We start from the raw sequence: 12,466 nt of genomic DNA on the forward strand, positions 1-12,466 counted from the left end.
CAACAGACAATGTGATTGAACCTTTATTAGTCGAACAGCAATGTGTAGTTCCTGTATAGTGGACACAGTAAAGCTGAGTGGTGCAATGACTGCAGTAATATGGCAAATTAAAGACCTGCTTCTAACTGTGTGAGAACCGTTAAACTGCTTCCTTCCAGTTTTTAACCAAATAAAAAATACCAAAAAAACTATACACTATAACTGTTTGGCATGCTTGACAAGAACCTGAATTATTAAAAGAAAAAAGTTAACTTGGTACAGAGGATATAAATAATGGAAATCCTGCATGGCCTGGAACATAAATTCAGAATTTCAGAATAAAGGCAGGTTGTAGTTTAAGAGACCTCCTTGTCATCCTTCTTATCTCCCTACATCTCAGCCATCCCTCGTGATTCATGGACGTCCTCAGGAGTTTGGCCAAACACGGCGGCGGTCCGTTTGAGGAGGTAGACTCCAGCATGTAAACCCCCGACATTGACCCAAACAGTGTGGAGCTTCCTCCACAGTCCTCCCATCCTGGAGATAGCCTGGAGACGACATAAATCTGGTGAGGGCAAACTAACAAACGAGACATTTGTTTTATGTAAAACAAGATCTCTGTTTAGACAAATACAGCTGGTAAGACTTTTTCCACGATGCAGTGACTTAGTGGCCTTAACCCCGCATTACTTGAAATGTTGCGGGATCATTTAGAGATTATTTCAGGACAAACTGATTCTGCAAAAGAGGCTTGAAGCAGAAGGACAGATTAGGTTGTTTAAATCTGATGGAGAGCTATGTAAACATAAAAAACACCGACATTTACAAGTGATCACAGCTGAAAGCTTATAGGAGTAAATAAAAGAAACAAAACAGGCTTTATCGATCAGTAAGTTTTTTGTTGACAAATCAACTTAAGCTGGGGGAGGCTTGAAATAAACTTCTCAAACAATCTTTTGTACACACAATATTAATAAATCACTCCATACATCGGCATTGCTACTGTAGTACTATTAAAATGTATTATGAAATCTCCTCCCCCTGAAATTCATAATCTGTAACAGAGCTGACATGACGCAGCAGGTTAGCATGACAACATTAGCATTTAGCTACAAATACAAAGTGCTTAAGTACAGACATACTAGTGGGAAAAGACATGCAACATGCAGGTAAGTAGTGTCTGCACACTTTGATTCACTGCTCTGTATTCTGTCATCACTAAAATGACACTGATATGTAAAAAAAACAAATGCTCCACCTCATGAGATATTACCAGCTACAAATAAAAACTTCAATCACCTTAAGATGGTGTGTTTGTATTGTTTACAGGTGGAGTGGTCTTCATTATTTATACAAATGTCCATTTATGACTGACTGACATTTGACATTTTTTGAAAGAAAAATTTTAAAAAAGTAAAACAAAATGGAGAACTACAGATGTGACAGGACTGCTACGATAGGAGACTTTGAGGGTAGCATTTTGGTGAAATTATGAATCGGGAAGCTGTAAGTATCAACAGTCTCCCACAAATTAAATCAGGGCACACAGTATATCCTGTTAACCACTAACAATACTTCATGCTGAATTAGTTTTACACATTTACTCCCTGGACTGGAACAGCCTCTGTAAAATGACACCATGTGGCCAGTCTGCGGCACTTCAGGGTTCAGGGTACTCTGAAGTCTGTCCAGCTGCAGGAATGACTTAGGAATGTGCTTTCCATTTCCTGTTTCTGGAATGTAGCCTCAGATTATCATTCATTTCTAATATCCCCATCCATCCATCCTCTATACACCACTTTATCCTCACTAGGGTGCTGGAGCCTATCCCAGCTGATTCGGGCGAAGGCAGGGGACACCCTGGACAGGTCACCAGTCTGTCGCAGGGCTACATATACAGACAGACAATCACACTCACATTCACACCTACGGGCAATTTAGAGTCATCAATCAACCTCAGCATATTTTTGGACTGTGGGAGGAAGTCGGAGTACCCGGAGAAAACCCACGCATGCTCAGGGAGAACATGCAAACTCCATGCAGAAAGATCCCAGGCCGGGAGATCTTCTAATTGCAAGGTGAAAGTGTTAACCAGTACACCACTGTGCAGCACCATTTCTAATGTGCTTGCAGCTAATCATAAGGTACGGGTGACACTATTTGACCTACTATTCCTGTTTTGCTAACTGCAAATAGAAGCGCTTCATTTTTGACTTCAAACACAGATATCCTTTGGAGTTTCAACAGGAATATGAAGCAGCACTTAGCAAAACACTGGAAGCTGATTCGTTATCGAACAGACAAGTGGATTATTGCACAGATGTTGCAAACGTTACTACTGTTTGGAAATCCTAATAAATAGAGACAACTTAACATTTAAATGCAATATTTTTAGAATTACTCCATGGCAACCGATTATATAAATATTTATATACACAGCAGAGTATTTAGCTTTAATCTTGACACGCCTCCATCTCAAGCTCACTGAGGTGTGGGAAAAGCAGAACAATAAATAATAAATGGGTGTAGACACAATACAATCCATTATAATTGTCATTGGGTGGAGCGTGTTACTAATATTATTTATTGTCCTACTCTACTACAAACGTGCACCAGTTCCTTGCCAGAGGCAGAGCACCCGTGGGTGTGCAATGTGCCGCATCGTCAGCAATAAAGGTCAAGTGTGTGATTCTGACCCAAGACACTCTTTGTGAAAGTCTGTGAACATCCTCATAGCTGACTGTTCTACGTGATGCTGAAAATTGTACACAGCCCCAGTGCTGTGAATGGAAAACAAACTAAGGGAGTCAGACTGATCCACACAAAAATGTATCAGCATGTCCTGTTCAAGCTCAGAACAGTGGGAAAGGGAGGACTAAAAGGGCAGTTAAAGCGAAAGGTACAGCACATCGAGCACATGCTGGTGATCTGAACATGCAAACTAACAATAATCTGTCTCAAGACTCACAGACTTTACCTTAATTAACAGACACCGTAGTAATTTGCTGAGCAGGTACATGTACCTGTTCTCTCTGCAGCACCATACCTGTTATTACTACTGTACTGTAATTTATTAATCATTGTTTACAAACTGCACCTACCAGGAACGTCACAGAACATGAACTGAAAACAGATTCAGGTCATCAGAAGTGTTTGAAGAAGTGGGGAAAATACTGCAGCAAGTTTCCAATCCCGTGAAACTGGATGTGTTTTTGTGCCTGCATTACTGTCATAAAGGAATGACAGAAGGGGAGGACAGCTGGGGTCCATGTGAGTGTGTTTCCTGTGCATTTCTTAATAGCATATTACAATAAATCCATTTAGCGTCTATTTAGGGTTGATTATCCTATGTGTTCACTTGCTTTTAGTGTGAGTTCTGTGCTGCTTATGAATAATAAGGCCAATAATATGCACTCTGACGTGTTCGCAGGCTGCGAAGTGTATGGAGGAGTTGGTGGCAGGACTGGTCTTGCACCGTAATGCATTCCAATTTGTTTTCCAAGTAAAATTCTGCAGTATTTTTGTTGAATTTCCTGTTATCTGCATGAGTACCATAGATACCTTGGAAAAACATTTCTTATCCTGAGTCAAGAGGACAGCCTTTCCTGAGCCAGGTCTGCACACACGAGCCATTTCTCTGAGACAAGACGGGTACAGGTCCCAGTTCTTCTTCTTAGAACCCATCCTTGGAAAAAAAAATAGCCAAAAACACAGTCACTGTACTGGTTTTGGATAACTTTCAGTGACGGCATGGTCGTACATAACTGTTTCAAGGATTTAACCACATGGACATGAAGTTTGCAAGACTGAGACCTCAACTTTCAGCAAACCACAAAAGGACTGTGGTTACATTAGAGCCAACTCATGTCTTCTTTTACCATTAGATAACACATGGTCTTGTTCTGAATAATTCCTACACACTGTTTAACACACATTCTAGTGTATGGCACTATTATCATGGTACCTCTTCCCAAAGGGCATGTCAGTGATGATTATGTCAACAGAGCTGGTCCTTATGGGTAAATTGCACAGATCCCACTGCACTGTGTCAATAGGTAATCCAGGTGCACTGTTTGAAGCCAAGGAGTTTATATCATTACACAATCATCAACTACGCATTCATGCATTATATTGGAAGACATTCCCTGTTCAGCCGTTCACACTCACCTGCCCTTGTCTGCCCTCCGTTTCTGGAAGTGTAAAATGTTATTGACTGTGCGGTTAACTGCCATGTCATTGTTATCACCAGCAATGTAGAATGAACTGTTGAATTCAATAGCACCCTGGAGAAGAAGACACACAGTTAGTAGCAGTTGTGATTTCAAGGTCATTACTGAATGTTTCTGCTTCTTTCGAGCATACAGCAAGTCATATTTTTTCATTGCCAATGGCAGTTTTCAGGTAATATGTTCAATGTAGCAGCCATGGCAAGGACGTAGAATCTGATGCATGGATGGAAATATTTTTGATATAAATTATATGCTCCACTGCTGGATCTAACCACCCACTGAACCAGAAAATGTTGTTTTTTTAATAGCATTAAGATTCAGGAGGAAGTGTCAATTAATCAGACCTAATTACAAACTACATAGAAGAATAAAAAAGCTCGTTTTTAAAACTCTTTCAGCAGTTTAAAGAACATTTTTACTGACAGTTGGTGATGTTTGCGGTTTGTAGTTTGCACGTCAGCTGAATTTTATGCAAATCCCGACAAGACTGGATCACATTGCTTGTACACGTGTGGCAGCTGTGCAGTTTAATGACAAACAGGTTTTTCACTGTGCACCGCTCGGCAAACATATTCTTCCTCCAAACAAAACTTTCTATTAATACAGGTTAAGATCATTGTTAGGGGGCAAGGTTAAGTCTTTGAGTTTTGTCTCACCTCTAATGGTATGGCTCCAGTCCCACACATAGGATCAAGTATTACATCAGACTCCTGAGGTTTACACAGCCTGCACACAGAATAAAGGACACCAACAAAATGTTTTATAAGCATTTTATGTCATTTTGTAATGCTGACATATAATATCTTCTATGTTCAACTCAGATGTCAACATTTACCTTTTTGTTGTGCTCAAACTATCATCGTTGTAGCCGTAAACTCAATTCTATTGGATTGTAATTGAGAACTGCTTAAAAAACAGGTATAAATTACTGCTCCTCTACCTCATTAGGCGCTGCTATTTTCAAACACTTTCTTCTGTAGAGTTTCTATTCTGCATTCCCTTTAAAAAAAACTCTTTGAGGACAAAATTTATTTTATTGTTTTTGATTATATATAGCAATGGCTCCCCAGCAGAGACAGTGTGCCTTGCCAGAATACTGACTCACATAAACACAAAGTGGTTGAGTTACTTGACAACGCTCCTTTAAGCAATTTACATTACACCCACTCGCATCTCTCTGTGATCAACAGCACTATCTTTATCTGATGTAATGGTCAGTTTACACATTTTTTGTACGGGTCACCACATTAAAAGCCACTTAGATAGTGACTAAGCAGAATTTTATTCAAGTCATGTTTAGTGGAATCACTGTCTCATCTCATTCTTTCAGATGCAAACAGAAATGCTGTTCTAACCTGTGCGGACGTCAATTAAGTTAAACAAACAGAAACATCAGGCAATTACAAACGTTTATTCTGGATCACACACTGACTGAACCACTGAAAAAAACCACAATATTAGTTTTGGAAGTTCTAACTGCACAAACAACTAATAAGAGAGCTTTGTACTGGAATAGTTTACTACAACTGGGACAGGAGAGACTATATTTACATACACTCTTCCTAAATGGACTCAAAAAGTGAAGATTCATAAGAAGCTAGAACAATTACTGAACTTAATAGAATAGAATCACTTTATCCATCCCCGAACGGAAATTCAATGTTAATCATCAATTTAAGGTCAATGTCCTAAAACAAACTCTGTTTAAACGCTATTTCTAATGATGACGTAAATGCACCACAAGCCTCAGTGGAGATTTAACAGTTAAGTCTTTCTGCGTTATCCAGTGGCATGTAATGTCTCTGAACCAAATATGTAAAAAATTTCCAAAAACAAATCAAAATGTTCAAGAAGCAACAGAAGTACATTTTAATCAAGAGGAAAACCTGTTTAGTAGTATTCAGTGTATCTATATTCTAAGTAATGATCATCCCTCTGACTGAGCGGCTGACTAAATCGGAAATTTTTGGTTGTGTGCTGTGAGTTCACATATCTGTTTCATAACAAAAGCAGAACACAAATACCTGACTGGAATTTTGCAGACATTTTAAGTGGACGCAATTTACATCACATCAACTCTTGTGGCATAAAAATCCTACTGAACTCAACAATGTAAGGTCATCGGGATCAAATGTTATCAGAGTTACCTGAGCATGCCGTAGCACAAGGTAGATCGCAGAGTAGTAGGTCCGAAGTGGCTGATGTTTCTGCGATGAAGACTCTCTTCAGTGAGCGCGATACCGATCACCACCTCTTCATTGTGAATGTTTAGTAAGACCTACAGTGAAGGAAGACGCAGTATGTGATGAGAAATCTAATATCAGCGTGACAGAGAGCATATTTGTATATTCTAGGAAGCTCAAATGATAAAAAGAATTATTCTGATGATAAGTCATTTCTATTAATTGCAAACTTTTGATTTGCATTTCTTTTCTCTGTCATGGATTAAAAAAACCTAAATATTGGGCAAAAACAAGCAGTCTGAACATCTTGAGCTTGAAAAAGTTGTGATAGGATTTTTCCCACAATTATTTACATTTCACAGTCTAAATGAATAACTGGTTATTCAAAGAAAAAATCAATAATCAATAACAGCAATAACAACAACAGTAACTGCTAGATACAGCAGTGATATCCTCGATCATTATTACTAAGTGAAGTTTGAGAGCAAATTACTGACTCCTGGCACTGAGCAGAAAAATACTTTGAGAGTTGCAGAACAGATCCTCACCGCTGACTTTGTTTTTGTTTTTTTTACACATCATCTCCAACCTTTACAAGAACTGAAGGATTTCTTAACCTGTCACGAAACCTGAACATCTTATCTAAATGGAAAATGTCACTTAATGGATTTGTTATTTTGTCCTTTGTTACTCCCTAAAGTAAACACTGGCTCATACTTTGCAAGTTTATCACAACATGCAGAGTTTAATTTGGCTAGTGTGATGGTATTCAGTGTGCATCTATCCTGTTTGGACAGGCATGCCTACCTCTATGTCAAACTTTGTCATGTCGGCTTTCCACTGGAAGAATTCTTGTACAGCCCCACCAAAGTCTCTGGCTGCCTCATTAGAGGAGAAGCTGTGTTTATCACCGGCCCTGTTGCACGTCACACGAAACTTGATGACTTTGGCCTCCGGAGCTGCTTCTTGTCCGTCCTGTTCACAAGTCTCCAACTCAGGAACGCTCTCGACCTCCGTCTGGTCTTCAGCAGTAGACGACACCTGAGGTAGCTCTTGCTGCTCAGCATCAGCAGCCACTGCATCACTGGCATCACTGTTAGGTTTGACTTTGGCGGGGTTTCCTCCTTTTCGGTGGCCTTTCTTCTTTTTTAGCGTTCTGTTCAGTTTCCAGACCTCTAGGGCGTCGGTCCAGGGCAGTTTGGAGGCCAGCTGCTGCAGCTCCGTCAGTGTCTCCTCCTGCACAAACCACAGTGTTTGTTACACTTACAATTATCACTTAATATCAGCTACAACAGAATTAAAGAGATAATGACTAATCACTTAGTTGTCAATTTAAAAAAAAGATTCATCAACTATTTTTGATCATCAGTTCGAGTAATTAATTTAAAGGAAAAACTCTGAATAATCCCGTGATCTCTGAACCACATCAAGTTGTAATATAATCAAGTTCTGCAATTAAAAAAAACTCTAAATCTTTTTACCACAATGAAAACTGAGCCGAGAGTGAGTATGAGAATATATCAATATATTATATTAGCAAAAAAGGCCCAAAAACTACTTGCAGTTCACAGGATTAAAAATGAATATGTTTTTTCCCCTCCTCTCTGACAGTAAATTGATTATCTTTGAGTTGTGGACAAAACACATTTGAGGACTTCATCTTGGTTTTCAAGAAACACTGACTGACATATTTCAACATTTTCTGGCAATTTACAGAGCAAACAACTAAGCTAATAATCACAAACATACTCATCAGATTACTCGACGTTAAAAATAAGCAGCTTCAAACAGAAAGCAGGTGGCCCACGCTACCTTTGATTCCTTGAACTGGTAATGATCATATTGTTCAACCACAACAAACAGGTTGTCAACAGACCTCAGAAGATGGACCTATAGTGGGAAAATCAGAGAACAGACAGAAAGTCAGACAAATAATCAAATGCAGGGATGTTTCAAAACTATCACCACTGAGGTCCAGAAAAAAAGCTGCTGCCATTCAACATTAGACAGAGAGATACACCTTGGAAAGGCAAGCCTCTTACCTGGAAGAGCTTGTCAGTAGTAATTGGAAAGTATATGCGACCACGATCTTTGCTGATTCGTGCATCCACCCCAATCTTCTCCTTGACCTCCTCTGCTGCAGTGTGTTCAAACCCTGTGGGAACGGTTGCTCCGATGGTGACGGTGATGATGGACCCACTGGTGGCATCAGTCTCAGGGGAGGAGGAAGTGGACGGTCGCACTGTGTCAGAGCCAGGCTCTAAAGCTTCATCTCCGGGGGAGGACATGCTGTATGTGAGGGCTGCCCCTGGTTATAACTGCCCAGGTATAACTGGATACTGCTGGCGCCAAGACCAACAGCTCACCTGGAGACAGAGGATGAGAGAAACCAACGTGTCAGCACTGTTTATGTTGATGCTCAGACACATTTAGTCATTTACAGAACATTAAGGTCTGTTAAAGAGCTACAATGTGTTTTCACGTTGTCATTAGCTAGCATGAAACACTACATTTCATATGGGAACACTGTGAGTACACAGTTGTAATGCTACGAGTGGAGAAATAACGCCGTCAGTTAACTTAGCAGGCTAACGTTAGCTTTAAGGAGCTAAAAGTTACAGAAAACAAGCTAACGTTAACAACACAAACATTTTTATATTAAACTGCTGCCACATAACAATGTGTCCTGATGCAATGAGGCTACCGGCTCAACTGTAAACGATTAAAACAATGTTTAAAGGTTCAGTTGAGCTGAATTTGCTAACTGAAGTGGACCAACCTGTCACACACGAGGCGACAACATGTTTCTGTTCAGCAGCAACAACATGGAGGCTTCTGGCCTAGTCCTTCACAATAAAAGCACCTCCAGAATGATGTTGGACTACATCCTCTCTGACTGAACGACTCAGTGAATCATAAGCTGTTGTCTCACAACAAAAACACCACCACTTTGCCACACAGTCTTAATTTATGCGCTCATCCTCTTGGAAAATTAGATGTTAGTAGAGCTGTTATTCGTCTCTTTTTTAGAAATAAAAAAGGAAAAAGACCCCCACTATAAAAGCAAAGTCTTTTAAAGTACATTCATTTAACTCCTTTATAATATGTACACAATAAAATTGTTTAAGTGAATAAATTTGGAGAGAAAATACGTACACAAATAATTTTGATCAATACAAATTTGTCACTTATGCTTCAGTTTAATTTTATTTCCATTCGTTGATGTTGGTCTTACTTTAGCTGCAGCAGAAGTGCTAAATAACAATTATAGAAATGTAGTAGGTCAGAGTATGCTTACCTCCCTGTCAACCTAATCATGTCTGCTATGTGAATACTTGTCCAGTCTAACCAGTATCAATGCAACTTCTGCTTTTTGAGCCAACCCAGCTAATTACAAAGTTTGGAATTAAATCTCATTTAAATCATATAATTGTTAACAAAACAAATACAGGGGGTGGGTGTGTGTGTGTGTGTGTGTGTGTGTGTGTGTGTGTGTGTGTGTGTGTGTGTGTGTGTGTGTGTGTGTGTGTGTGTGTGTGTGTGTGTGTGTGTGTGTGTGTCAATATATCCTTATAAAACCACTGAAACATCCAAAATCAGAGGCAAACAGTAGGACACAAAGAACAAATTTTACATCAAATGAATAGGTTAAATATCGACAACAGTCTGATTTATTACTCCGCTCTCACTAAGTGACTGTGTTGTTATAGGGATGAAATCACAGTTCCCTTAGGTCAACCCTACACTGCTTAAAATGGTTCATCTGGAGATACAAATAAAGAATTAAAGGTGCACTGCAACGACATCAACTTACTCAGACTTACTTTCATTAGTACAACAAAACAATGTTACAAAGGACTTTGTTTTTCTGTGTACTATATTGCCCTTTCCTCATCTTTCTCAGATGAATATTTGAGGCTACATATCAAAATCCATCTCTGGTCACTGATTAAACCACTAAAAACTCTCTCTGTTTCAAACTTGTATATTTAGAAATATTAGTTGTTGTTTTTTCCAATAAAACTAACCCTTTCATGACCTAAAATGGCTTAGATGTAACTCTACACCATTGTTTTACTTAGAAGGTGCAGATCTATGAAGTCTTTACCTCTATTTCCTCATCCAGCCTTCATTTCTTGCTGCAACCCAAGTACACCAGCTTATCTAGAATTCTGCTGAAAGACTGTAAATCTGCTTGACAGCCATACTTGATGGAACTGGAAGCTGATTCTAAAGAAGAAGAATTCAGAGAGCTCCACCCTGCAAGTTGAAAGTATTACCTGGAAGTCTAACCCATGGCTTTAGGACATTTCAACGGGAACCTGCAGTTTCAAGGTGGGACTCCTCAGGCATGGTGTTGACTGACTCTTTTTCTCATGATGTGTCATCCAGTGATAAAAACAAACATCATATGTGCATGTTGTCAAGGTAAAAAAAAAAAAAGATTGTGAGTATTGAAACTATTACGTACATATTTAAAGAATCACAATAACATTCTACATTCTCCTTTAGCATCTGTACATCTCTGGTTGTTACTGAAGAGTGAAGAAATGTAGCACAGGTAACGTCCTGCATACTGCATATTTAGACTTCTCTATTTCGAGAAGTTGCTCTTTTTTTATCCATTACCACCTGTGTGCATATGTGCATTTGTGAAATGAGTGTGTGTCAAGCATTTGCATGAGTGAGGAGTGAACAAAATGTGTGATATCCTGTGAGAAAACAGCACTGTCTATAGACGTGCCACTGTGATCATAGGCATAAATAACACTCTAATCAAACAGAAACAATTCCTTCTCCTTTCTATTAAAGACTGCATAAAATATGATTTCTTTTACCTCTAATTTAATGTTTTAGTTTTAAATCTGAATTAGGAATCTGTCAGTGATCCAAAATAACACCTTGTTTTGTGCTGTTCTTTTAAAACACATACACTTTAGCTTTTCCTTTGTCACCACACATCATGTCTGCTGTTCAAAACCACCTGGAATGGGCATAGAAATTTTAATCAAAGAGGCAAATGTAATCAGAAAAATTGTGTGTTCAGATAAAATTTTTAGCCAATAAAATAATTTTGACCAAGTGTAAATATATTAAATGTAATTATTGCTATTTCTATGTTCAGCCTCTATAGCTACAAAAAGGGTTACATTTAAAGTCAAATTTAATATTTTTCTTAAATGTATTGGCTACCATGCTTAACAATCAGTATTTGTTTTATTTTGAAAAACCAGAACCCCTAAAGGAAATCTGATTGTTGCTGACGGGATGCATCTTGATAATCATGTTTTGTTTTTGTTTTTTTTATTGTGCATATATACATTATTTACAGTGGGATGTATTTACACATACATAGACTTCATTTCATTTTAACGTTACCAATAAGGAAAAAGGAAAAATAACAATAAACTCAAAGGGGGGAAAAAATACTAATAAAGATAAATCAATCAATAGACAAATATGACAATAGTAGACAAACAGGAGAATACAAACAGATTTACATAATTTCTTCAAAAATATTAAACAAGTCAGTGGATATTTTGTTTGTTATACATTTCAATGAGTCAAAGTAATTTGTTATGTCAGTCAAAAATACAGTAAATATTGGTTTTGAGTTTGAAAACTTTGCTTTATGAATGTGATATTTTCCATATAATATAAACGCATTTACTATTTTAGCAATCTTTTTATTTTTGTGGTGAAAATAAGTTAAGATGTGTTTAAAGGTAATATTTATTGGTGTTGCGAATTTACGTGATAGATAAGATTCAATATCTCGCCATAATTTAGCTTTATTAGTACAATTAAAAAAGAGGTGGATGATATTTTCTGTGGCTAATGAACAAAAACAACTGTTTGAGTCAATGTCAGTGAACTTTGATATCATTTCATTTGTTGGGTAATATCTATGTATAATTTTAAAATGAATTTCTCTAATTTTGTTGTTTATGCAGTAATTGAATGGCATCATCCATGTTTTTTCCAGTTAACATCAGGAAACTGTAAATTCCATCTGGCTTTGCATGTAGGTTGGCTTCGTTTTGTTGTCTGTATAGATTCTCTTATTTTTTTATT

At 38.1% G+C, this 12,466-nt stretch overlaps 1 protein-coding gene across 1 annotated transcript; it reads right to left on the reverse strand.

Annotated features, from left to right (window-relative positions):
• Positions 1-10: 10 nt before the first annotated feature.
• Positions 11-9,273, reverse strand: thumpd3 (THUMP domain containing 3). Its single transcript, XM_022203169.2, has 10 exons — positions 9,171-9,273; positions 8,434-8,757; positions 8,204-8,281; positions 7,199-7,627; positions 6,356-6,486; positions 4,865-4,934; positions 4,147-4,262; positions 3,944-4,048; positions 3,541-3,664; positions 11-527 (listed from the first exon to the last, which is right to left on the reverse strand). The coding sequence occupies exons 2-10, from the start codon at positions 8,677-8,679 to the stop codon at positions 369-371; spliced, it is 1,458 nt and encodes a 485-aa protein (XP_022058861.1). The 5' UTR covers positions 8,680-8,757; positions 9,171-9,273; the 3' UTR covers positions 11-368.
• Positions 9,274-12,466: the final 3,193 nt, after the last annotated feature.

The sequence above is a fragment of the Acanthochromis polyacanthus genome, chromosome 5 (assembly GCF_021347895.1).
Source record: "Acanthochromis polyacanthus isolate Apoly-LR-REF ecotype Palm Island chromosome 5, KAUST_Apoly_ChrSc, whole genome shotgun sequence".
Classification (NCBI taxonomy): Eukaryota; Metazoa; Chordata; class Actinopteri; family Pomacentridae; genus Acanthochromis; species Acanthochromis polyacanthus.

What these genes read in the sequence shown, in the direction of transcription:
- thumpd3 (XM_022203169.2), bottom strand. Translation starts at nt 8,679, where the DNA reads ATGTCCTCCCCCGGAGATGAAGCTTTAGAGCCTGGCTCTGACACAGTG. An exon ending in TGACAAAGTTTGACATAGAG is followed by an intron (nt 6,487 to 7,198) that starts GTAGGCATGCCT and finishes CCTTCACTGTAG; the next exon opens with GTCTTACTAAACATTCACAA. An exon ending in CTGGAGCCATACCATTAGAG is followed by an intron (nt 4,263 to 4,864) that starts GTGAGACAAAAC and finishes CTTCTTCTCCAG; the next exon opens with GGTGCTATTGAATTCAACAG.